The sequence below is a fragment of the Nipponia nippon genome, unplaced genomic scaffold (genome assembly GCF_047370975.1).
Source record: "Nipponia nippon isolate SJK-2023a ecotype South Korea unplaced genomic scaffold, ASM4737097v1 scaffold_1, whole genome shotgun sequence".
NCBI classification, from domain to species: domain Eukaryota; kingdom Metazoa; phylum Chordata; class Aves; order Pelecaniformes; family Threskiornithidae; genus Nipponia; species Nipponia nippon.
This window is the reverse complement of record NW_028262290.1, coordinates 131,732,343-131,757,756: the sequence shown is the minus strand read 5'-3', so window position 1 is coordinate 131,757,756 and position 25,414 is coordinate 131,732,343. Positions and strand designations below refer to the sequence as shown.

Genomic DNA, 25,414 nt, shown 5'->3' with positions numbered 1-25,414 from the left:
GTTTATAATGGAGACAGATTTCTTAATACAATTTTGTGACCTCCACAAGCAAATCTTCCTGTGATTACACCACTGACAGGTTTCCCTTTCTCTCCCTAGTAAGCTCTAAATACCATATAAATTATATTTGCAAAGACATTACAGCTGTTCACTGCACATCTGTGAAAATAAAGGATTAATCACTGAGCAAATAGTACAGTAAAAAATGGCAGTAAATAGCTGCAGTACGTTTGTTCTGTGAAGGCCATTTCCGACCATCTGTTTTTGATCTTTTCAAGAGGAAATCTTCACGAGAAAATACCCACGGAAACTGATGAGGTGATTCTGCTTTAGAAATACTCCTAGCAACAATTTTATTGGTGCTGCACAATATACAGTCAATCTGTTCGCTCAAAAGCTTACTTATCAAATATTTCAGTTTTTTTTTTTTCGCCTGTCCTCATTCAACATTGTATAATTTAGCAAAAGACTTTTGTCCATAGGATGGATTGCATAATCAAATAAATATATCAACGCAACTTCTTCTGAGTTCTCTGTGGGAATACAGCCTTCTATTTAGTTCAACAATTGCCTAACTTTCTCAAATTAAAATTAACTCTCAAGTGAACACCAATATTTTCCAGACCAACAAGAAGAAAAACAACCAACTTTTCCGAAATATGTTTCACAAGACTCTGGAATAAGGGACTGTGAAGTAGTTGATATTAGATAAGTTTTATATGCAACTGATGCACCAGCTGACACGATACCACCTGCCAACAGTTTTGTCTGTCCACTTAGGTCTAGGCCACTAACGCCTATGTATCAATATCCCTTTTTCTATTAGATCAACAGATTTAAATGCTGAATTTCCCTGTGCAGGGAAAAAAAAAGTTGAAAGCCAGAGAGGAGCCAGGTAGCCTCTGACACACGCTGGAAGGGAGGGAAAGCTGCAGTGCAGCAGCGCCGGTGTGGGGGTACGGATGGGAAGGTGGAGCAGCGGTGGGATCAGCAAGCTGCCCGGACGACGCTTGCTGTAACTGTGTTTATTTTACAGAGGATGCAAACGGAACCTTCCCTTACGCTCACCTGCAACAGCTCACCTGTGACCGGTACCTCAGCTTGTTTAGGTAGGAACCATCCCGAAGGGATCGAGCTGGGGGGAACAACAGACCTACAGCAACACTAGCAACACCGCAGCTGTTGAACGCGCCCTTATGTTCACCTTCAGTTTACCGACACCAGCTTGCTTTAAACATCAGCTTGCAGGAAGAGCCTGAGGTAACTCGCTGGCACAGCGCTGGACCCGCCACGGGCGGTACGGACGTGGCGGCCGCGGCGGGCGCTGCGGCACCGTCCCGGCCCCGACCAGCCCAGCTTGCGCAGCCGCGGGTTACACGAACGGGAGGGCGGGCGAGGGCAAGCGGTCCCCGCGCCAGGCCTGAGGGACAGCACCCCCTTCCGAGGCCGCTGTCAAAATCCACTTACGCCGTTAGAGGGCAGAAACGATACCTTGCCCGGTTTGTACTTCTGGAGGTAATCTTTACTTAGGGACGCCAATGGGAATGGACAGCCGGGGCCACGCAGCTTTCCAGCTTCCCGGGGGTTCCTGTCTGGAGCCGGACGGTCTTTCCAGGAAGGGCTACGAGGCCCGCAGCTGTGCGCTGCCCCGCCGGCCCCCCCCCGCCGCCGCCGCGGCTGCCCGGCCAGGCGCCCACCGCCCGCAACGGGCGCGGGGGCGGGCGCGCGGCCGCGCGTGCGCCCCGGGCAGCGCGCGCGGGGGGGGGGGGGGGGGCGGGGCTGCGGCGGGCCTCTTGGCCGGGCCGGGGGGGCGGGGTCTCAGGTGGTGCGTCGCGGTGCGTCGCGTCGCGAGGCGGGCGGAAGCGGAGCGAGCGGCGCCTGTCAGAGGGGTGCGGGCCGGGAGCGGAGGTAGCGCGGCGCTGCCGGGCGGCCGCGGCGAGGGCGGCTGACGGGAGCGGGGTGTGGAGTGGAAGAGCCGTGCCTCTGGGCTGGGGAAGGGCCGAGGAGGGGCCTCCAGCTGAGTGGGGGTGGCGGAGGCCCGGCAGTCCGTGTGGGGAGACGGGGCGGCCCCGCCGGGCGGCGGCGGCAGCGGCGGCGGCGGGGGGGAAGCGCCAGGCGCGGCCGGGGACGGCGGGGGGCGGGGAGCCGGGCAGTGTGCGAGGCGGCTGCCAGCAAACCCAGGTTTTCACCTCGCCGGAGCGTCCCGCTTTGTTCTCCCCCCTCAGGCTTACCCCCTGCTTCGGGACAGGTTTATCTTCCTTCTGCCTTGGGCCGTGCTCCTGCCCCCCTGCCCCGGCCTTTGTGCAGCCGTCAGCTTTCCCTCCTTCCCCCGGTTTGCCCTTCCGCAGCGGGTCGGTGCTGCCTGCAGGCCGGCCTCCTTCCTGCCCTGCAGCTCTGGTACCGGTAGCAGCGCGGGTCTTGCTGGCGGTTCGTGGCAGCGTTACTGCAGGCCCCTCTTAGCGGTGCTTGGGTACGGTGTGTTCTGCTGCCCGCCGTGGCTAAATGTTCCCTCCGGCTGGATAACGGTGCTCCGGGGCTGTGATGCAATGTCCTTGGAGGGTGAGGAAGCAGTGAAGGAAACAAGACATTTCTGGTTTCCTTCCTCATTTGCAGTGGCCTTCCCGTCATAAACTATGACTGCAGTGACTCTGCAAGATTGATGTCTTTCTTGCACTGTAACGACCTAAGTTTCAAAGAGGCAAAACGTGCTTACAGTGATGTGATGGAGCTTAGAAGGAAGAAAAAAAATGTTTCTTTAATCCATATTAAAGCAAAGGCAGGATCCTTAATAATGTTAGGTTAAGTGATCTTCTGGCACTATCGAGTTTGCATTAACAAAATAACAGGCAAAGCATTTGTTTTAATTTTAGGAGGTTATAAAATATGAAACTTCCTGACAGCAAGAGTTGTGGAATAATGCTCCCTTCTTACCATATAATAAAATTGCTTTTATGTGTAACATCTGATGATATTTTGACATTTTAAAATCTTCTATTAAATTTATTTCTGTAAATATTTATAACATACTGTTATCTCTACCTTATTTCTGTAGCTCCATTAATCATTCATTATTAATAAACTTTCTTTTCAGTTTCCTAAGCTAACATGGTAGCATCCTGTAAATTCTCTTTTATGTATCTTGTCATCTAAAAGATACTGACAGCTAGAATGGAGTGTAATTTTTGTGTTTGTGGGCCACAAGGCAAAGCAGAGGGAATTTTTGTTCTGTCCTACAACATGATGTAGAGTTTCTTTAGTGCAGTTTAGAGCAGGTTAACAACTATGTGGGGTTTTTTGTTGTTTGGATTTTTTTTGTTGTTGTTTTGCCCCCTCAGTGGGTGAATTGGGGGGGGCAGTTTTTCACTGTGAAAAGTGAGCTTTGTAGGAATTGTGACTTTTTTTAGCAGAACCTTCAGAATATGAACATGCTGAACATAATAGTTAAGCATGCATGTGATTTTGTTCTAATTGTAATGTGTTTATTTTGGAGCAAGTGTCATGAATTGCTGTTTCACTCTCATGAGAATATCAAAGAAAGGAGAAAATATGAAGATGATAACAATATCTTGTAAGTAGCATCTTGTTCTAGTGTCAGAAGAGGAGTGATTGCAGTTCTAGATCGATGTGGAAATTTATTGCTATCTTTGTTCCTGTTTTGACTGCTGGAGATACCCATGTGTATAAAGCCTAAATTATTCTGGCCTCTTTTTTGTTATTTTATGTGTTACAATATAAATTGTTTAATAATTCATTTCAGGTACTCGAGAACTCCAGAGGATTAAGCAATTATGCTGGAATTCCTTTGGTCTAGTAAATAGGTCTTTTTCCTAAAGCTTTTACAGTTGGAAATAAATCTACTTTCTTTTTTAAAAAAGCTTTTTTAGTCTCTGCTTTTAGAGACTTCTTTTGGCTTTTAGCTTCTTGAAGGAGGCATTGGTATTAGCTGATCACATACTCTGATTTAGTTTGGGGACTGGATGTCATTTAACTGCTAAAAGTAAAATATTTCCCCTGGAGTTCATGATCACTTGCACCTTTACCAAGAATAGTTAAGGGCACTAGTTCTTGCATCTTGCCCAAACTATAAGTAGGATAAATGCATGCTGTCAGCTTAAATTGTCAGCTGTGTAGTCAACATATCTGAAGACTACTAAGTGTCAAAAATAGCCATGAAATTGTTTCCAGTAGCTGTCAAAAATCTGTGGAGCTCAGTCATTCAAATGAATGTGTTTTGTGCTGGTACAAGTTTACTGCTAAAATGTACTTTATATGGTATTTGTTATTTGACAAGCTCTTTCACCTGTGATTGAAAGCTTGTACCATTAGGTGGGCAGGGTTTCCTCAACTGAGCATTATTAATAGTCTCCTAAATTTTCTTTTATGATTGTCAATTTTACAAAAAATTATTGATATTACCATTTGCCTGTGTAATTTAAAAGATTAATTTTGGATTGCTCAGAACTAAATGGGTACTTTGGCTACGTAAAATAGGGCCTAGACAAGAGGACTTAAAACTTATTCCACTGAAATTGGTCTATTCAGTAATAACGAAGAAATAAGAGGCTACCATGATATAAATAATCCAGTTAAATTTCTTTGTACCTTCTACTTAATTTTACCAATAAAGTATTTTTCAGTGCACACCACTATGGTGCTATGGTTAACTACTGTCTGTCATAACCCTTGCTATGCTAAGATAAACCTACAAGTCAATCTAGAAATAATAAAAGATGTAGAAGATAAGAACTTATTTGTCTTTAACATTGCCTCCAGTGTTATTTTTCTAAAATCTTCAACTGGGTCAACCTCCTGGGAGGGAGTGTGAATCTGAAGCCTGGTCTGTATTGTAGTTTTACCACTGAAGCATACTTTCGGTGGACACCTTGCACGCATCCATACTCAGTTTGAGTTCTGCAGGTTTCTTGAAATAAAACCAGGCAAGTTAAATTCTTCCTCTCTCCCCAGTGGTACAAGGTCTTTTTTGTTACTGTTCTATGGCAATAGTGTTTGTGTGGATGCTGCACTGTGTGTACATGTACGACCATGGCAGTCTCTCCACCGTTGCAGCCATCACTTTGTTAGTTGACTCCCCCCTTGACGCACCCCCCTGCTTCCTTTTAGGTCTCTTTAAAACGTTCAGTGAAAATCCCTCTTTTCTCAGTAGCCTACATTTGTGATCTTGCAGGTATAGCTCTCTTAAAACTAGCTAAAATTAGCTAAACGTTATCATCTCAGAAGGAAGTTTTGGAGTCACAGGGGCTTTGGAAAGAGTGGTGCAAACACAGCTGTGAAATTTCACAAGGGAGTAGAGGTACGAGTTGGGACTTTGCAAGGGAGTACTTGACATAGCCTAGTGTTCAACTGCAATGAAAAAGCTGTGGCAATCTTATTGGGAAATGAGAAGCTAAGAAGGTACCTCATGCTCTGTCGTAACTGTGGTTCTTATGAGCAAAGGTTCTACTGTGACCTGAATGACAGCAATAAAGCATAAATAAAAGTGTCCCAGACGGAATGAAGCTGAGATATTTTTTCTTTTTTTTTTTTTTAAGAGGCTGATACAGAGATGTAGAAACATTTTGAGGCCCAGATGGACCCAGTGGGAGGAGGGGAACTTCAGGAAGTGTAAAATACTGTCCCCATTGATATCTGCTTTCTTAATTTTCTTCACAACCCTTGTCAAATCGTTTCCCCTTTCAAAATCTTGAATCTTGGCTGACTGCCCACAGGCAAGAAACAAAGAATTTCTGTTTTTAAATAATTGGTTTATTTTAAAAGCATTCGCTGACAGTAGTAGGCAAAATAAGGGGGGGGGGGGGCATGATGAAAAAAAGGCAGGATACTTTAAGGTACCAAAAAGTACTTAAGCAGATTCCTCAGACAATGCAAAATAAAAACCATTGTTGGCAGAAAGTGTAAAATAAAAACAATGCAAATAGGACTACATGCATTCAAAATAGAAGCAAGTCACCAGTATTTCTAAAATACTGAAATACAAAAGGTAATCTAGTGTTTGGGCACTCAGATGATTTTATACCAGAGCCACTGTAAACCTGATGTGTGGGTTCTCCAGTCTAAAGTGATATGTTTTTGCTTTCAACTCAAAGTCTAGCTACAAAACAAATTGGTTGTGTGCTGTTCTTAGAAGTCTGTAGGAGGTAAAACTGTTCCTGGTTTAAGATATGTCTGAGGTAGTCCCAGCAGCTTGTCAGCAGTGACGGTATCTGTCTGCTTGGTGAGCTGTGACTTTTGTTGGCCCAGATATCCTTTGGCTGCATTGAGAGGCAGGGACTGGCGGGAGCACACAAGGAGATCTTCTTTCTTTGTTGCAGCACTGTAGAAGAATAGGTATTCTTCACATTTACTTACCCATTTTTGCTATTCCCTTAAATGTTATATCTTTCTATGATTTCACTTGGAATATCCATTAAAGGTACTCCCTGAAAGACGGGTAGCAATAAGGCAAAGGGATAACTTTTTTTTTTAGTGTTCCTTGATAATTGCAAGTCTAGGGCATGCAGAGGCAGGGAATGAAGGAACATATGCTGTGGGAGAAGGTATAAAGATAGATGTCCTGGAAAAGACACCAAGCACTAGGCAGACTCCTTTGGCAATGCATTCCAAAAGTGGTACAGAACTGCTAAAACCTGCAGTCCAGCAGCTGTCATACTGATAGGCCAGCTTTTTTTTTTTTTTTGCTAGAAATATGCCTTTTTACCTATTCTTAAGATGGCAGTGTGTTATATAGTGCTCTTCTTTTCACTTGAGCCTAGCAGATATTAACATAAATTCTCTCTTCTGTCGACTGATCTATGATGCAGTCTTGAAAGACGCTCAGGTCACATCAGCACACAGGTGTAGCATTTTGATGGGCTCTGTTGTGTCAGGCATTGCTGAGGTTTTGTCAATAGGGTATCCTCCTCTTTTCTCTCTCTGCTGGTGACATCTTTCTGTTGACCAAATTTTACAGCAACAATAATAGGAATACTTAAAATGCTGAGAGTTGGTCTCGTCAAAAGACAGCTCGAACATGGTTTCACTTGTCTGGGGACACACATTGCTGTTCATCGTTTGCTTCTGAGTAGAATATTCTGCTCTTCTGTGGTGCTATGCAGCTGTCTGAGTGAACCTGATTAATGAACCTGGGAACCAAAGGGCAGTGTTGGTCTGCAAAAGTCACCAGTATGGATGTGCCAGTACAGGAAAATGGTTTTATTGGCATCTTTTCAAGAACTCATGTGCTCTTAAAAATATGAGGAATGTGATTCTTCCTTGGGCACCGGTTTTAAATATGAATGATATGGGTAAGATGATTTGTTAAAGGGAGTTTGTGTTTTGTGTAGGGACGGAGAGCTGAAGTTTCTGTGTATTTCCAGGAATCATGGTGCTGTGTAACAGGATAGACTTAGCTTCTTTGGCACCTGTCTGTCAGCTACACCTCATGCAGATTCTTCTCCTACTGCCAAACCGATAGGCATCTAAGACTGCAAATTACCAGAATGCAAGCATCATTTTTGGTGTTCCAAAAAGTCTCAGCACGTAGCTCTTGGGCTTCTAGGTGCTTATTTTGTTGCCCCTGTCTTCAAAGATTGATTGGTCAGTGAATATGTTCTGTGCTTTTTTTTTTGTGTGTGTCAATCATTCTTTAGACTTCTCATTTTCATTGCTGCACAGCGATTGTACCGATAGGTTTCCAGATAACATAGAACTAGCCTGTCTACTCTCAGAATGGTCAGCGCGATGTCTGTCAGCTGAGTGACTGTGATGCTCAAGGATTTCTGTTGGAAAATCAGAAAAAAAAAAAAAAGATTTTGGAGGACACAGAGGTAAATGGGCTGGGGGGAGCACACTCTAAATGGATGCAAAAAAGAAAACTAATAGGGTAGAGCTGACAGACCTGTGGAAATATTTCCTGGTATTCTGTAATGCCCTGTGATTTTTGTCTTCCTGAAACGTTTGTCGGCTATTGCAGTGAGGTGTCATTACGCCTGTTTACAGCACAGCTTATTGTTTACTAATACAGTACCATCACTGTACTGAGAGATGTTTGCTGCCATTAATTTAATAGAAATTTCTCATATAGACATAATTTTAGTATGTTAATTTTAAATCCTTAATAACTTCATAAACTTGTTACACTCCCACTGAAATTGTAATAAATTCTCATTTTGTACTGTGCAATTATTGTATAGTAATTATTAATGCCAGCTTTTATTTGTTGCTGTCTTAATTTCTGTCTGCTGTCTGTTCTGTTACAAGATTTTTTTTTTCCCCTTCCTGTCTGTAGTTGGATGCAGTCTCCTATGACTGTATCTGGCATTTTTTTTAATGTCTGTCTTGATAAATCACTTCTTATGTTTATACAGTTAATCATAATAGTTGGTCCCAAAGCCAGACTTGCTTTTGAATTCACGGTGTCACATTGTTGTTGATCATAATTTGGCAGTGAGGAACAGATAAGTATTATGGTAGTAAGTAATAGATTGAGTGAAATTCCCATTTATCAAGGCTATTTTCTTAATATATTAGTTCATTAGAGACCTGTATAGGTCTCTAGGGTATCACTGAGAAACTACTGCCTCAGTATTTGGCATTCTGTCTTTCAAAATATATAACCAAAGAGGTGACTTTATTGGACTGTATGTTAACAAGACTATTTTCAGTGCGTTTTTCTTGGTTTTATCCTTAAAGTCTTCTTGATCCTTGAATGGAATGGGATTCTCGGGCTTCATTTTTCTCTATTATTCATCTCTTGTTGACTCTGTTTTGTTAGTTTTTTTGCTAAAGCTGCTTACTATCAACTACCAAAACCACCTGATGGGTCTGCTGCTTTCTTTTTTCTTATAAATAATCATCTTCATCTGTCCTGTACATTTTTCAGAACTGGAAGGTACACACCATGTCTGTAGCACAGTTTTAAATTTGCCCTGCTGATGCCAATAACCACTTCTAGTGGTTTAGGAAGGCTGGGATCTCTTGGACAGACTAGAAAAATAATGACGAATATATGTACTGGTCTTCCATGAGCTGACGGAGTAGCAGAACTGACAGCGCTGTAAGATGCATTGTAACCTTTTAAGGATTTGGGTATGCCTTGTTTTCATGATACCCTGAGATTGTTTCAGCGGATGTATGAGGTATTCCTTTGCCTTACAGACTGTTGCATTTTTTGTGTTGTACATGAATATAATCTCTGGGTTTTGCTGGGAATAAGTAAAAGTAAAGCAGAATCTGAGGAAGACTTTGCAACAAAACTCAAGTATGATGTTTTGTAAGTATGGGCTGGTTTCCATGGAGAAGGGTCAGTATTCAAACTGAAGTCTGATGCTACTGTTTAGTTAAGTAGCATCAGAGATACTAGAACTTTGGTTTATTATGGAACATATAATGGATTTTCCGTTGCTTTTTCTTTGGCCCTTGTTCCTTTTGTTTCATGCGCTCAATAATTCATATATGACTGATGTTGGAACACAGCTCAGAGGAGAAAGAGATGATATTATTTTGGAGAAGATGAGTGCCTTAGTTCATTGCTTTAATTGCCAGATGTATGTCAGTGTTTGTTATGGTACCTCTGGACAATGTTAAATCCACATTGTCAAGCTTTGGCAATACATTTCTTAGACAACCAGCAGTGGCAACAGTGAAGAAAACCAAACTCTTTGTCTGTGAAAGGCAAACCTAGTCTCAGATCCTCTGTTCAAGAATTGCTTGTAGTTCCAAGTTCTAATGTTGCCCCTGGCTTGGGCTGGTCATTTTCAGAATAATTTGGACATGCACGTTGATTTTAAAGAACTTTGAAAAACTGCCACTTGAATCAGTCACTTCAGGCCGCCTATTGAAAGGATTATCTGGAAGATACTCTCTTCTTCATGGATTCTTCGATTGCCATTTTGCCTTCACAGTCTGGTCAGGGGTTTTGTTTGATTTGGGTTTGTTTGGGTTATCGTTTGTTTGGTTTGGTTTGGTTTTTGTTTTTTCCTTTCCCCTCCTCAGATTTTCCAATTTTGTCCTGGCTGTACTCCTTCATCTTCGTGGTCGTCTTCCTTTTGCCTCAGTCCCTATGATTAGGGATGGTAGGAATTCCAACAAGGCATAGCTCTGATGTGCCCTTTTTTTCTGTTGCTCTCTGCAGTGCTTTGACCTCCTTTGCCATGAAAGCCCTTCAGCTGCGGCTGGGAGAGCGGTAAGCCTGGGTTCCTACCCAGGCTAAGTAAGCGTGAAGAAGGAAGCCTCAGCTTCCTTTTTCCCCTGCTCAGGTAGCGGTGGGTAAGGAGGAGCTGAGAGAATGAGGGAGAAGAAAGATCACAAGAGACAGCGTTCCTTCTTACACCTATGCTGTTACCTCACGGGATATTACCTCTGAATTACTGAAAACAAAGGTCTGTTCTGAGGACAAGTTTTGTTTAAACTATAATGTTTGTGTAGCGAAGTGCTGACACTTAAGGGCAACAAGAGCTAAAAGAAAATTCCAATCTATCCATCTTACTTATTGTGCTCTTTTCTTTCTAATAAGTATACCTGCTGCTCTGATACCCTTTTTTCATACTTGCAGATCATGTGGGTATAAGCTTGCCTTTTGTTTTTGGTTACTTTTGTGGTTTTATGTGATCTTGGAAGGGTCTTGCAGGGGGTGTCTTATGCATCACTAGACATGCATGCTTCGGGAGGAAAGAGGAGACCAAATCTCCAGAACTTTGAAATGCCACTGGAATTCATAAAGGGGGAATGGCCTCTAAAAATGCATAGGAAAAGTGACAAGTACTTTCCTTCATTTTGGTACATCTTACTCCCAGTTCTTTTGCCCAGTGTCAGTATTGGGGTGATACGCCATTTGCCCAGCAGGTGAAGTCCTTGATTTCCGTTAGCTTCAGCAGTCAGCGTGTGCACTCTGTATCAAATATACATGGCAAAGACCCAGTCTGCAATTCCTACTGCTCCTTGGCGGGAGTTTATTCAATCTGTTCCTCTTGGCTAGGACTCTTATCCTGGCTTGTGGTCTTATTTACAGCGTGATGGCAGAGTTATTTCCACTCCAAAGCTCTGTAGTGATATTGTCTAAATGCTTCAGGATGAGATACGGCTGGAGATCTGTGGAGAGCTGAACTTAATTTAAATTCTGCAAGAGCTATCTGTTATTTTCAGAGATTTTTTTTTTTTTTAGTAGTATAAAATGTAGACTCTTGGGAATGGGGGTTGAAACTTGTGGTCTCTCCTTGAGAGATACTGTTTGGTCTTCTGAGTAGTCACGTGAATACCCTACTCGCTGGACCTCATATGTAAATGTTTTCCATCATATTTGATACTATTCAGGGATTATGTAGATGCATAATGATGTAGGTGCAGTTTATGCTTTAAAGTCTGAGTGCAGAGCCATGGATTTGGCAAAGAGCTAGGGAAAAGAAGTTTTGGTTAGCTTGTGTTTAGGGAGGATCTGTTTCAGGAAATCTTTAACCACACAGTTCCAAATATTTGTGCTGATACTGTAGAATATAAGTTTTTATTGTCTTCTCTTACTTTATGTACTTAAGACAAATTTGTGTCTTAAAAACAGTTTTTGGGAGGATAGGCGCATTCTTTGAACAAAGTACATCCCACTGAATTTACAGTGGGATTTCAAATGATTGCATATTGGCTATCTGTCCATGTGCATGGTCATCTCCCACGGTTAAGGTGAAGTAAACTGTTCCTCATTCAGTGACTTGTGATTGCCACTTACATTAGTACATCCAACAGTAAAAGTAGATTTTATGTACTGGCAGTTACTATAGGGCATTTTACACACGATATCTTGTTACTTTACAGCAACTTTGGTGTCCATGTCCTAATATTGCCCCCTTGGGTTGATCATTTTCAGAGCAATTTAGATACGCATGTTGATTTTAGAGCACTTTGAAAATTTGCCACTTAAATCAGTCATGTTGGCCTGCCTATTGAGAGGATTATCCGAAGAGTGAAGGGCAAGCGACAAGTGTAACTCAGAACCCTGCTGGCAGTGACACTTGTGTTTGCAGCAGACCGTGGCGTGTCGGCGCGAGGCCAGTTGCACTGGTCAGCGGAGGCGATGAAAAATACCGTGGAGACGGAGTTAAGTTTAGATGAGTGCTTAGCAGGATAAGAAATTCAGTCTCAATGTGCTAATAAAAACAGAGACCTCAGTACCACTACAGAAAGTCTGGTGGGGAGCTCTATTAAATGTGTAACTTCAGTCTGAAAAGTACTCGTGTCAGGTAATATGTGGGGAAGAACAGGGAATAACAGGGAAAACATAACTATTATGTAAAATGAGTAGCTTTATCCAGACTATGTTAAATCATAGAAACCCCCTCTCAAAAAAGTATTGAATAAATGGAGAAGTTTCAGAGGTGGCTGAAAAATGAGAAATATGAGGTATACACATGTAAAGAGACTGAAAAGATTGGATTTGTTTGAGGGGGAGAAATAAAGATGAGAATGATACATATGTAAATATATGTGTATATACATATATGATGAATCTGGAACATCTGCTCGTACTGTCTTGTAACATGAGAGTAGGGACACATTTCAGTGAGATTCTTACCAAGCTTTTTTTTAAAGTATGTTGAAATCAGTTATTGGGCATTCAAATGTATGTATTTATAATAAAATGGAAATTGATTCTATGTTTTTCCCTAAGAATTGCTTCAAGTTAGGTTTAAAAATGTATTTCTGTTGTAAAAGCATGTGGCTTGAAGCCCTCTACTTCAGCCACTCCACGTGAAAATGACAATTTCCTTAGTCCTGCACTTTGTTTCGTTATCTTCTCCCCCTGCCCCCCCCCCCCCCCCCCAACACAGAGCTCCCTGAAGATGTCTGGCTCATATTGCTTCAAACTGTCTGGACATTTGCTGTTTAACTGCTGAAGCTTTCCTACCATATGATTTTTCTCCTGAAGCCTTAATCTATTGAGGGATCAGAATTGGCTGCTATGGTAAGACTTTTTTTTTTTAAAGTGGTAGTAAACCGCTAAAAGCGGGTGCCGGTTCATTTTGGTTTTATTTCTTTCTTTATTAGCAAGACACCAAAACAAAAATCTTAATGCTGTACAAAACCAGAAGAGGATGATGCCCAACTTCAAACTAACTAACCAACCAAGAAATTTTGTTCTGCATTTTATCTGTTTATACTTGCCTGTGCTTCTAAGTGAGGAATAAGAATCAAGTGAATAATTTCACAAGATCTTTTTCTTGCGTGTAGATGTATGTGTATAACTCATCAAAATGTTGTGTATAAGTAAGTGTGTTACAAATCTCTTCTAGATACTGCATTTTGTTTTAAATGCATTTGGATTTGATGTCAGTTCAAATTACGGTATTTAAAATACTTAAGGTGATTTATAGAAGCATAGAAGTTTTGATTTTTGGAGAATAAAAATTGGTAAAAATAAGAAGAGGAAACCTTGCAAACAACAGGTGAGATAAAGATGCCTGTACCTCTAAGCAGATACAAATCCAAAACTATTTGCTAGATTATGAATAATACTACATTTGGAAACTGATATTTGTCCTTGATCTCAACAACGGTAGCAGTTTTTAATAACCATGTGATATTTTGCAAATTTCAGGAATCAAGACCAACTAAAACATGAGAAGATGTATTCAAGATGATCCAGCCAGAAGATTTTTCATTTCATAGAGATCTTATTTTTGTTTAATATGTAATATAATTTGATAAAGCCAAGTTCAATTATTTATCTTGAAATTAAGACACATCTGTGGCCTTCATCAGAAATGTTTTTAACATTTTCAAGAAAAAATATGTCCCAGAAACTGAGTATGTTTTTACTGGTTTTTGGAATCATTTGGGGTTTGATGTTGCTACGCTACACTTTTCAGTATCCAAGACGCCAAAGCAGTGCCGAGTTGCGTGGACAGATATTAGATCTAAGTAAAAGATATGTCAAAGCACTGGCAGAAGAAAATAAAAATTTAATGAATGGTGGCGGTGGAGCCTCTATGGCAGGATATGGTAAGAGAAAAAAAAACATACTAGTTATTCAAATATATTTTTTTCCTGAAAACTGTAAAGTTAGACTTTTTTAAAGTAATATATACTGCTCTTTAAGAGAAAAAACTCCTGTATTAACTGATTTGATTTTAGTTTATTCAGTGAAGTTGAAGATTAAGATGTGCAAAATCAAGCTTGAGACATGAGATTTTTGTTTTTCAGGATTTTTTTAGATATCTCCAGGTATAGGACTACTGTTACTTTCAGGCTTAACAGTAACATTGTGCTTTTTCTGAATCTTAAGCTACTGAGGAATAAGCACATGCTTGATACAGGGATGAAGTTTTAGATTAAGTCAGTTCAACATTTCAGATTCTTCTTGGGTCTCGTCGCTAACTTTCTGCTTTTATTTCTCTAATTTTCTTCTCTTTAAGTAGTAAAAAAGCAGTGGAAAGCAGCCTACTAGTTGAGTTTACAGTCTTGAGACCGCAAGGCAATTATGAATTTGGCAGAATCTCCCCTTGGTTTAGAAGTAGCCATTAGAGATAAGGTCCCTTGCTGCATCGTATCTCTCTCTCTGACCTGTTAACTTGATTAGTATGTTTCCAGTATTCACTGGTAATACATTACTAAAGCCTGTGCCTGTCTTCTGAAATGCAGTAAAGATAGTTTTGAGACTATAGTTTTGAGATCTTCTTAGCAAAGCTATAAAAATGTCTTAATAATTTTAACTCTTTGGTCCCTCGTAGCTTCTCTTAAGGGAAGGCTGCAATGAGCTCTAGTTAATCCTTTAGGGATTAGGTTTGAAGAAACTACTTGTGTTCTGTCATAAAGGGAAAAATATATCTGTGAAAATAAGCATAGTACAAGGCTTAAAAAAATATTTTAAAAAATAAATATATGAGAAGATTTGTATTAATGTACTTTGATCCCTGTCTTAAGGAATCCTTAAAAGGGTGGGCTCTACCAGTGGTAGGATGCCCTTCATAGGCACTCTGGTAAGAGTACAAACAGCTGAAATGAGTCTGAACACTTTTTACTGCTGCTTGGGAACAAGGAGGCAAGCCTGATGACAAGATGAGGAGGAAGCAACCCAAGAGGAGGAGGACAGTATCAAAATGTCTTAGCCTTTAATTCTTTCATTCCTTAAGTTAACATTTTTGCTACAGTAAGAGACTACTTTTTCTTTTCTTTCCCCTTTTCTCTTCCCCGCTTTGTCTTCAAGGATTCCCTGCCTTTACTGTGTAATTACTTTTCTATGTAATTTGTTTTAAAAAACCCTTGTGTACTGCAGCTTTCTACTGCTGTTTAAATCTTACAGTGTATTTCCAAATGAGATTTGCCTTCTGAGATTTGTCTGAAGTTTAATAAAATTAAGTCAACTCTTGATCTACAATGCTGATCATCACACTTACCACTTCAGTAGAGAATTCCTTCCCTCAGACTGTTTAGCACAGAATGATACTACAGAGTGCATGACCGTGTCATTGACAGCAGACCCTGCTCTGGCTTGAATTGCAAAGCAATCTTTTAATTCCCCCCCCCCCCCCCCCCCCCAAGATGACATTACTAAACAAGAAATAGTTAATTTTAGAGGGAGGGACTGACCTGAGATTGATTTATTTATTTATTTACTACTAGTGTGTTAATTTTATCTGTGTTACTCCTCTTTTTTCACTTTTATACCTGTGTTTTTCCTCCCCAATTTTTCTGGTTAGTTAAGAACTGGGGGGGGGGGAAGAGAGGGAGTCTGTGTGTGTCTGTATCTGTGTGTGTTGGAGGGGATCTTAACACCTTGTACAACCTGGTAAGTTTGTTCATTTTTTCCAAATCTGAGAGAAGATAGTGATATGAACATTGACAAGAACGTAATTAGCTTTTGTTGAAAGGTCTGTTACTGGTTTTGTGTTCCAGACTATGGTAATTTTTTTACTGTCCTTTCTCTTGTTTTTCAATCAATATAGACCTAAATATATGGATTTTTTTTTTCCTGCTTTATAGCTTATGTAAGAAGTGATAAGATACTTTCTCATAGCAGTTTTTCTGTGGGATAGATCTGTTATTTAGAGGAAAGCTATTAAGGAATAACTTTCTTATGTTGGAAAGTATTTAAATATATTCTGTTGCTGTGCAAGGCTAAAAGGTGTCATAGCTGCGTACTCTAGTGTTGTTGTTGGGATGAAATTTGAAATATTACCTTTGAATAGTCACTAGTCTAATGTTCCAACTAGTGGTTTTGTTCTTACACTTGAATATTTAATTGTCTTTGTTCACAGTTCACTATTATGGTGGTATTTTCCTTGCCTAAAATAACAAAGAAATGGTATTAAAGAAAAATCAAGCAGCTATTCTATACTTGTATATTCTATACTGGTATACTAATCTGCACTCTTTCCCAAAAAGTATAGTGGGAAGGATAGCAAGTCTTAAGATGTGAGTATGTTGAAATAGCAGTTCTTTTCCACCCATAGTAAACAATAGGATCTAATTTGTTTTTTCCATTATCTTCAGCTGATCTTAAGAGAACAATTGCTGTTCTTCTGGATGACATCTTACAACGCCTTGTGAAACTGGAAAACAAAGTTGATTATATCGTCGTGAATGGCTCAGCAACAAATACCACTAATGGAACTAGCAATCAGGTGCCAGTAACTTCAAATAAACGTGTAAAACCAGCAAGCAACATTAGATAGCAAACAGGGCCACTTTGTGTTGCTACGTCTATGATAGGTAATATTTAAGATAAGCTTTTCATCTCTGGCTGAGGCAAAGCAGTAACTGATTCTAAAAGAAGCATAAACTATTCTATTATACAATGTGCTGGATCTACGTAGGCCTAACTTACATGCATAGGTTCTCAAAGCATTATTTCATTGCCTTTGAGCAGTACTTCTCAAGTGATCTTTGTCGTCTTTAAAGATATTTTGATATCATGATTTGATGTAGTATGCCGTTGTATAATAACAGTAAATGGAAAGCAATGGGGAACTTACAGGTAGGTTTCTAAATATATTTATTTAAGTATAAATACAACATATCTTTTGGATAGGTGAGCAGTATTGTAGCTTCTTCATTTTTTGTGATCTGCGTTAGGCTGAGGTGACTGAGGAAAACGCATTGTTAAACAGATGTTAGAAAATGTGTATACATACAACATTTTGTTACTCATTTACTAAAACAATATTAAACTGAGGATAGCATTGGCGGTAATATTTTAAAATTGTGACCCAAAGAATGTCTTTATTTGCACTATCTGTCAGAATAGCTAGAGAGAATTTACTGTATATTTAAGAAAATTAATTATAATAGGAAAACATCCTAGGTAGTAACACTGTCCAGGTATATCTTTACGCTGGAGTTAGGGCAGTTGGATTATCAAAAGCAAATCATAATCTGTGATATCGTAGGTGATTATTTCTTACAAAGATATTTAAGTGTATGTATTTTGTAATTGCAGATAAAATTATTTAAGTGATGGAAATTAGTTTTGGATATGTGAATACTGTTTATTTTTATTCGTTGCTGTTTCTTTTTAACTTTTTAGTACCTTGCAATTTGTGATGAGTATAGCCCACCATCTCCCTGAATTGCTTTTTTGATCAGAAGGAAAAGCAATGAAGGGAAACAAGGCATCTCTGCATTTAACAGAGATAGATGTACTAAGGGTGTCTTATCATGGAATATTTGAGAGCTAAGGTAATGTTTGCCTTATGTCTAAGTTAGCCTTACATCAAAGTGAATTGCAGTGTGGATGCACTGTATTGCAGGATGTTACTGAAGTCATATTAAAGAGAAAGTGCCACTGAGCCTGTTTTTTATAACGTACTGAATGTTTGGGGCGGGGGTGGGGGAGGGAGGGTATATTCAGGGACTTTTGCCAAGAGTGTGCTGTGAGTGGGTTTCTGGGGGTGGGTGAGGGTGGTCTAATCCTATATTAAGGAAAAAACCCACCAGTGAAACCGGAGGTGCTGGATGATACACCATCCAAAGTGACGTGTTTTTTCTTTTCTTCTATTTCCCTGCTGATATTCTGGACTATTACAAAGGAAAAATACACTTAGAACCTTAGGTAGTATCCAGATGATTTTTTTTTCCTGTCACATTGTGTGTAAACATGTACTCACTTCAATGCAGAAAGAGAAAAATAAATTTTTAGTTGTACTTGTAAAGGCTCCTGTTCTCTTTTGTTTTAACAGTCTTGTCATTCTTGCTACATGTGCTCTAGGTGTTTCTGGATTAGAAAATTGTACGTCTCTGAAGTTTAGTAGTCGTCTATCTGGTATTCTTCCTGCTTGATCACTGAGTTCTTTTGCTTTTGAAATTCTAATGTCCTGAAACTTTGCTCAGGTTAGAGGTGAGGGGAGAAAGAAATGAGAATAAAATTACTAGTTTAGATCTTTAATGGTGAAGACTTCACTCTTTAATCTAAGAGTGAAGAAGATGGGTGCATAGCCTCTTTTGAATCTGCAAATCTCTATTGACAATGTGAAGATAAGTTGTTTTGTTTTTTTTATATATATCTACGCTTTTTATTCCCTGAGTACTTGATTGGTACCAAAACCTTGGTAGGTGGTGTCCTTTTGTGATATAAACAGTAATACGCATAGTTTTCATGTGTGTATGCAAAATGACTTTTTTTTCCGTATCTTGTAAGGGTATATAAAGTCTTAAAGCTATTGAGGATTGTTAAACAAGCATAACAAAAGTTGCAAGGCGAATATTTGTCACTACATGCACATGCAGCTTGTTTCATGCGGGGATTTGGAGACTGATAAACTAACTTACATGCAGTTATGTACGCCTCATAGTAATTCATAGTGCCATTACCAAATAGCTGCTTTTCTCTCAGGTTTCAGTAGTACAATGGCTCACTGGAATTAGCTTATACTTGACAAATATGTAGGGAGAACTGTGAACTATCTATATCTTACGGCACAAACGTTCCATTCATGAATATAGTTGAAGGAACTGTTCATGAAAAAGCAAGTTAAAAATACTCTAGCAGCATCCTACATCTAATTTTACATAAAACCAGCATTATTAGGGGTTGCTACAGTAATACATCAGTGTCCGTGATACGTCTTGCCCCTCTTTCCGTGGCCAGTCTCGTTCTGTGCTGTATCTTCATGCCGTGCCTCTGACTTGTGTTCTCCTTTCGCCAACTGTCTAGCACGGTACTGCTGCCATGATTTCTGTGCTCCAGCAGCGCAGAGGGTGGAAGCTGAGGTTCGTCCTTTTTGCTGAGATGACAGCACTTTTCAGAGTGGCAAAACTAAACTTCAAGTGTGCGGACTAAGGAAAAGAGGGTAAGGAAGGGATAAGGGGTGGATCTCAGCTGCCTTTTCTATCAACAGTAGCAAGAAAACATCTGCATGTTCTACCGTGCATCCTCCTTCACGGGGTATTTTGAGAGGTGTGGCAGCCCTGCAGTGGCAGGGGGTTGTGTAAAGAACCCAAGGGCTTGTGAAAAAGAAGCAAGAGAAAACCTACAACTCGCCTCGGGTCCAAAATGCTTGATGGTATCACAGCATTTGGTTGTGTTGCCAAACATTTTTAAAATTATTTTTAAAGGAGTATTTAAATAGTATATCTGCTGTGCTACAGTTTTTATGATGTAGCTATGTATTTCCCGTTTCAGATGACACCACAAACCCCCCCCCCCCCCCCAAAGTGACCTGCTTCCAGTTTTGTGAAATACGGAATCTCTTTAAGGTTGATTGGTTCTCAGGCTGGTTTTGGGTTTTTTTCCTTTTCTTTCCCTTTGGAGGGCAGGGGGACATATAACCTCCCTCATATAAAGAACTCCAGATTTGGGGGGGGTGGTGTTTGTTTTGTTTTTTAAATCTTTTGGTAAATTATGAGACTTGAGTTTTGCCAGCTGTAATTTGCCTCATGAGTGTTTACCACCTGATTTTACTAGGTAATTGGTAGTATTTCTGTGCCTGTGAATGATTGTTTAATGTTGGTAGCAAAAAATGTTCAAGATCTGCTCCCAAACAAAAGTTCTAATGAAGAAAAATGGAAAGAAAAGAGTATATTGACTGCTGTCTAAACAGCTAGAAGCGCCACAGGTCTCAATACAGCTCTTAAGTTCCACAACGAAATAACTGGGAGGGAAACATCTTTCTTGGGGAAGATTGTCTTGTGATTCTCTAGTTCTTTTTGTGTCTTTCCTCGTCTAAATAAATAATTTTTGAATCTCACCATAGTAAAGTTAATGTAATAAAGATATCCAAGCATTGTCTCACAATTGTGTGGGCAGAAGAAAAAGCGCAGAGCAGTTCCATGTTAAAGAACCTTTGGGATGAATGGATGGACAGACGTACTCCACTGAGATGGCTCTTAACGAGCTGCTTATCCACTGTTAGGATCACAGACGTTTGCTGATCTGTTTTTAATGAAATAATTTAAAAATACAGAAACATGGCACAACGATGTAGAGGTTCTTGTAATCAGTGTGGTGAAACATCAGTATCCTTGGCACCCAGTAATATGCCTAACATATTGCACAGTTTTTCCAAGTAACTGCTAAATACGTGTTTTTCATTAACAATCACTTAAAGAGGCTGGCTAGATAGATCTAAATTCTAATTGAAAACATTTGCCGATGCAGAGGTTTCCAAACCGCGTCGTGTCTGTGGTGTGTGCAAGTTGCCGAAGTGATATACTGCCTGTGCAGGTATGTATGCTGGGGGTAACTGCTGCTGTCGCTGCCTTTGGTTGTGGGAATGCAGAAGCAGAGTCAATTTGGGAACCTCTACAAGAAGCTTATTTAGAAAACTGACTACGTGAAATTTAAGATCCCAGTTTATTATGTTTTCTTAAAAACCTTTTAGAAAATACTTCCTCAAAATACTCAAATTAAAGGAGAGAGCTAAATCTCAAACATTTTTACTGACTTGGCGTGGTTTTTTTAAAGGTCATGTAGAGCGTCTATTGAAATCTTCAACAATTAATCCAAATATAGCCTCCTTACCTGGGATTGTGTCCTTTCATTAGTTTGTGCTTCACAAAACAACACCGTCTGCTATCTGTGGGGTTTGATTTAATGTATTTGATAGTATGTAAAATACTTTTTTCAAAAGCAAGAGTGAAATGGAATACTTCTTTTTATAGCAGCTAAGAAAGTGAATTAGACTTTTGCAATGTCTCTCATGTGGAATAGACCGTTACTGAATTGATATTTCACTAAATCGTAGTTTGTCTGGGATGATGCACACGTGCATTTGTATCCGTTTAAAAATATCATTTAGGTTATTAAAATGAGGCCCGAGTTAAAAAAACCCTCCCATTACATACATATATGAAATCACATCACTTAAGCAGCAGCGGCATCACATGCTATGGAATTATCTTATCTGTAAGTGATCTTAATTAGTACAAATTTTCCAACTGTGTTTGTCAGTACCTCCAGCAAAAACCTTTCATTATTAATTGACCCTCGCTTGCATAATCCCTGCGGCAGTCATCACCTTACTCTGTTCAGTAGATGTCTCATCACATTCCGTTTCTCTGTAGCAAAACTGAAGAGAAGCACGTAGACATTTTAAAATGCCTGTAACCTAGGGTTAATAATACACAAACTAATTTTTATTGTAGCATAATGTATGGTCGTGGTTAGAAGTTTATAATAAGTGGTACTGCTTGCATTTGTTTTTAAGTATATCAGAATATTGATAACAAATGTGGAGGGAGGAAACAATTCGATGGAAGCTGTTTCCATTATTCTTTATGCCACTTCAATTCTTCTCATTTTCAGAATAGCTAATTAGAGAGAGTCATTGACCAGATGCATAGAAACAGAATGACTAACTACTATGTCAAAATGATGAGTTGAGGTCTAAAATACTAAAACAGTTATTTCTAAATTATTTATTCTTGCATTAATAAAGTGGCCAATTGACATAGGTATTTCACCGAGATTAATTTTAAAGCACTTGTCAAACTTGTAAGGATTTTAAAAAATTTAAAGGGTCACACATTTTATTGTTAACAGAGGGTGTTGAGAGAGACTGTCAACACCCTACGCAGCATTAAGCTGTTGCCTTTGATGTGTAGGCAGCACCTTGGGTCTCACAGAGCTGTACTGCAAGTGAGTGTCCATATGTTCAACCCACTTTGATGTGTTCAGAGATCTTGGGCCAGCACAATCCGTATGCTACATCACAGCCACAGGAGGTAAAACACGCCATCTGGATTTCTGTTCCTTTTACTTACCTTGTGGCACGGCCTCGTTACAGTAGCCTGTTTTATTTTCTGCTATTCAAAATTATTCGATAGTTTACCATGGAAAATCTGGTTTGACTCAGTCTTCAACAAATTTTATTTCGGATGTCCATTAAGAATCTCTTAGAAGGGATGGGAGACAGGAGAGGGTTTTCTGAATCCAAAATAGATTCCAATACTCATGGTATGACAGTAAAACAGTGGGTGCTTGAAATATCTTTATTAGCTAAGAACTCCATTTCTTAATTACAAAGTCTTTCACCTTTTATATCTGTTCCCAAGTAGGTCTGTGAGCACAAATTTGCATCCAAGCAGATGCCGGCGTGCTGATAAGCTGAACACTCTCTTTATTGCAGAGAACGCTTGCTGCGATCAAATCCGGGGATAAATCCTCAATTTTTAAAGTGGGAGGTAGTTCATAGGACAGGTGCCCCACAAAAAATTACTTTTGATTTCCTACTCTCAACACCTTCACACTGACTGTTCACAGTTAATCTGATACTAAAGTACAATATAAACATTTGTAGCCCTCACCAAAAGCTGCCTAATCAGAAACATGGCTCTGGTCTCCAAACCCGAACTGTGTTTCAGAGCAGTGTTGTTAACAAAGACCTTGTACAGATGAGGTACATCGACCCATGACACAGGAGCTCTGCTCGCTCTGTGTGAACCAGGCTTCCCAGAGCTCTCCCCCCAATTTACTCGCAGTGCTGGGATCTCTGGCACCAGCGAAACGTGCATACAGATAAGGCATCTCACAGATCTCCAGTTCTGTGCAGCTCCTGCGCAGTAGCGTGTTCCTCACCACGTCCAAGTTCCCTGTCTGCAGTTTCTTGTCCTGCTTTCAAGGTCCCCTTTCCCCATCTGTTTCTTTTTCAAAGTTTTGGTCACAGGAGGAATTTTCTTTTCCCTGGCCAAACAACCCTGACTTTTTTGTGCGGCTTTATTTTCCTCCACTAGCTTACTTGAAGATATATTGACTGCAGTCATGGCTTGCTCCCATCTCTTTTCTGCCTTTAAGAGGGACCTGGTCGTGTTCAGATCTCAGTGTGACAGAACACGCGTGTTGTCTTGCAGTGCCGGCTGCTCTGCTGAAATTTCTTATACGCGTGGCACAGGCACAGGACAAACGCCCAGACCATATGCCCTATCACCTTATTTAGATACTGCTGGAAACCTGAGGGGCTCCCTGTTGTTTCATCTCTCTCTCTGGGAGATGCTTTGGCAAAACACTGCCTTGGTCCTTGTGACATCTCTCTTCACCTTCTGCTTCGTTGCTGGTGGCTTGCCCAGTGCAAAACAAGCTGGAGACTTGCTTGAATTGCTGTACCTTTTTCAACAGGCATCTGTCATTTTATTGTATGGGAGAATTCTACCCCCTTGGGTCCCATTTTGGCAGTCTGAGGTCTCGTAGCTTATGCCAACATGCAGAGCACAATTTAAATACCAATTTCCTACAGCTCAGTTAAGAAAAGCATACTACATCTTTTGCTCACATATTCAGTCACTACGTGACCAATATGTTTGTATTGAGAGGAAGCAGTCGATTTACACAGGCAGTGCAGTTATCAGAAACAGCAGCCTGTGGTCTATTTACTACAGCCTTCAAACACATTGGAGGAGTTGTTTCAACACGGTGGCATTGTTTGTGGCACATGGAGAGGAATTGGGAATTGGAGGTTGCCAGTCTAAGAACCATCTTTGGTTACGAGTGTTTCCCAAAGTTGGTCTCCTTTTGTCTTGAACTATGAACAAAACATACATTATATTTTATAACGGAAGAGCTTTCAAAGAACATCAGTGGGTTTGAGGTAAGATTTATGGTGTCAAGAGGCAGCTTTCATGTTCTAGATTAAAGAAATCTTTCCAGCTGTTAGAGATAAATGGCAACAGTCTTTTTTTAATATTTTTTTTTTTTTTAGGATCAACAGCTCTGGATTCTCTCTGAAACACAAAGATAGGGACTGTCTCTGCTCTGAAGAGTTTTACAGTTGAGTTCCTTGATGCTGTAACTTGGTCATGTTTTTCACATTCTCTGTAGATTCCTTCATTCACTAAGAATGAAACTCTTCATAGGTATAACCTTACCCACTGAGGTAACTTAAGAGACTGAAGATCTACAACAAGTGAAGGGTTGGCAGGTGGTGGTGGGAAATCCAGGGGAGGTGGTTTCTTTGTTAAATGTATACATTATAGGACAAGTCATACAATGCTTTATGCTAAACATCAATAATTAAATGTACATTGCATCTTACGCTGTTTATGTTCTTTAGACCTGCCTCAATGTTAAACATTTAAGCTGTTTGTTGACAAGTAAGTATTTGGAATGGATTTCTTTACAGTCACCTCGTTTTACTCAAACTAGAAATTAAAAACATTTGGAATAGGGAAGAAACATGGAGAAATGGTCATGCTTATGCCAAAATTGTGCTTTCAGACGTGTCTTTTCAAGTAAGCATTATACAAAGGCTGTAACTTCTCTTTGGTGTCTAATTTTTGTCTAGTTAACAAACGTTTAGAGCACTAGACTTCTAAGACAGGAAAATAACTGAACATTTGAATTAGTGCTTTTCTTTTTGCTAGCATCTTTGCCATCAACTCAATCAGTAAAAACCAAAGAACCTTTCTTCTTCAGTAGGACTTTGTCTGTCAAAGCTAAAACTGAAGAAAGGCTTGTTTGCCATAAAGCTTGTCTGTTTCTCCCATTGTATCAGTTGATCTAATTAAAGATGTTAGCTCTTCTCGATAAACTTTGCAAAACTAAACACGTAATCCACAACAAAGGGAAGACTTGTCACCTGGCAATAGTCCGCTTGGTTACAGCTCATCAACATAGCTACAAACCACACCCTGTCCTTTTACCCCTAATAAACAGAATAATATTGTTGACTTTCATTATATTGCTTGAATAAGGAATGAAAGCCAAGTCATACATGATTTTGTTAGCATTTCTTTTACATAGTACATTCCTAGGACCTTTATTTGTTTACAGTGCAACAGCAGAATTGGAAGCAAATAGGGATTTATATTGGCCGGAGCATGCAACTTGTGAAAATTAGTAACTCACGTTTGTTTATTCAGCTTGAGTGGGAATTTAAAGGTTAAACAAGACTATGGCAGCAACTGGAGCCTGAGTAAGCATTACCAACACATGCTAATTATTCCTAGTGGGACTGAAGCGATGGCAGTCTGCTCACCTTCTGGGAAGATGGCTGTGGTACCGTAG

The 25,414-nt window shown here is 40.0% G+C and overlaps 1 protein-coding gene across 6 annotated transcripts; it reads left to right on the top strand.

The window, feature by feature from the left end:
• Positions 1 to 1,810: 1,810 nt before the first annotated feature.
• On the top strand, positions 1,811 to 18,123 carry CCDC126 (coiled-coil domain containing 126). 6 transcript variants are annotated; one of them, XM_087773173.1, is made up of 5 exons: positions 1,892 to 1,908; positions 10,130 to 10,376; positions 12,813 to 12,946; positions 13,580 to 13,983; positions 16,474 to 18,123. In XM_087773173.1, the coding sequence occupies exons 4-5, from the start codon at positions 13,746 to 13,748 to the stop codon at positions 16,653 to 16,655; spliced, it is 420 nt and encodes a 139-aa protein (XP_087629299.1). In that variant the 5' UTR covers positions 1,892 to 1,908; positions 10,130 to 10,376; positions 12,813 to 12,946; positions 13,580 to 13,745; the 3' UTR covers positions 16,656 to 18,123. The 6 variants fall into 6 exon arrangements, with proteins under 6 accessions (XP_087629280.1, XP_087629307.1, XP_087629299.1 ...); XM_087773154.1 differs by lacking the exon at positions 10,130 to 10,376 and having other exon boundaries at positions 1,811 to 1,908; XM_087773181.1 differs by lacking the exons at positions 1,892 to 1,908; positions 10,130 to 10,376 and adding an exon at positions 1,823 to 1,889.
• Positions 18,124 to 25,414: the final 7,291 nt, after the last annotated feature.

Coding starts and splice junctions, on each gene's coding strand:
- CCDC126 (XM_087773154.1), top strand. CDS start 13,746: ATGTTTTTAACATTTTCAAGAAAAAATATGTCCCAGAAACTGAGTATG. Junction 13,984..16,473: donor AGCCTCTATGGCAGGATATG/GTAAGAGAAAAA, acceptor CATTATCTTCAG/CTGATCTTAAGAGAACAATT.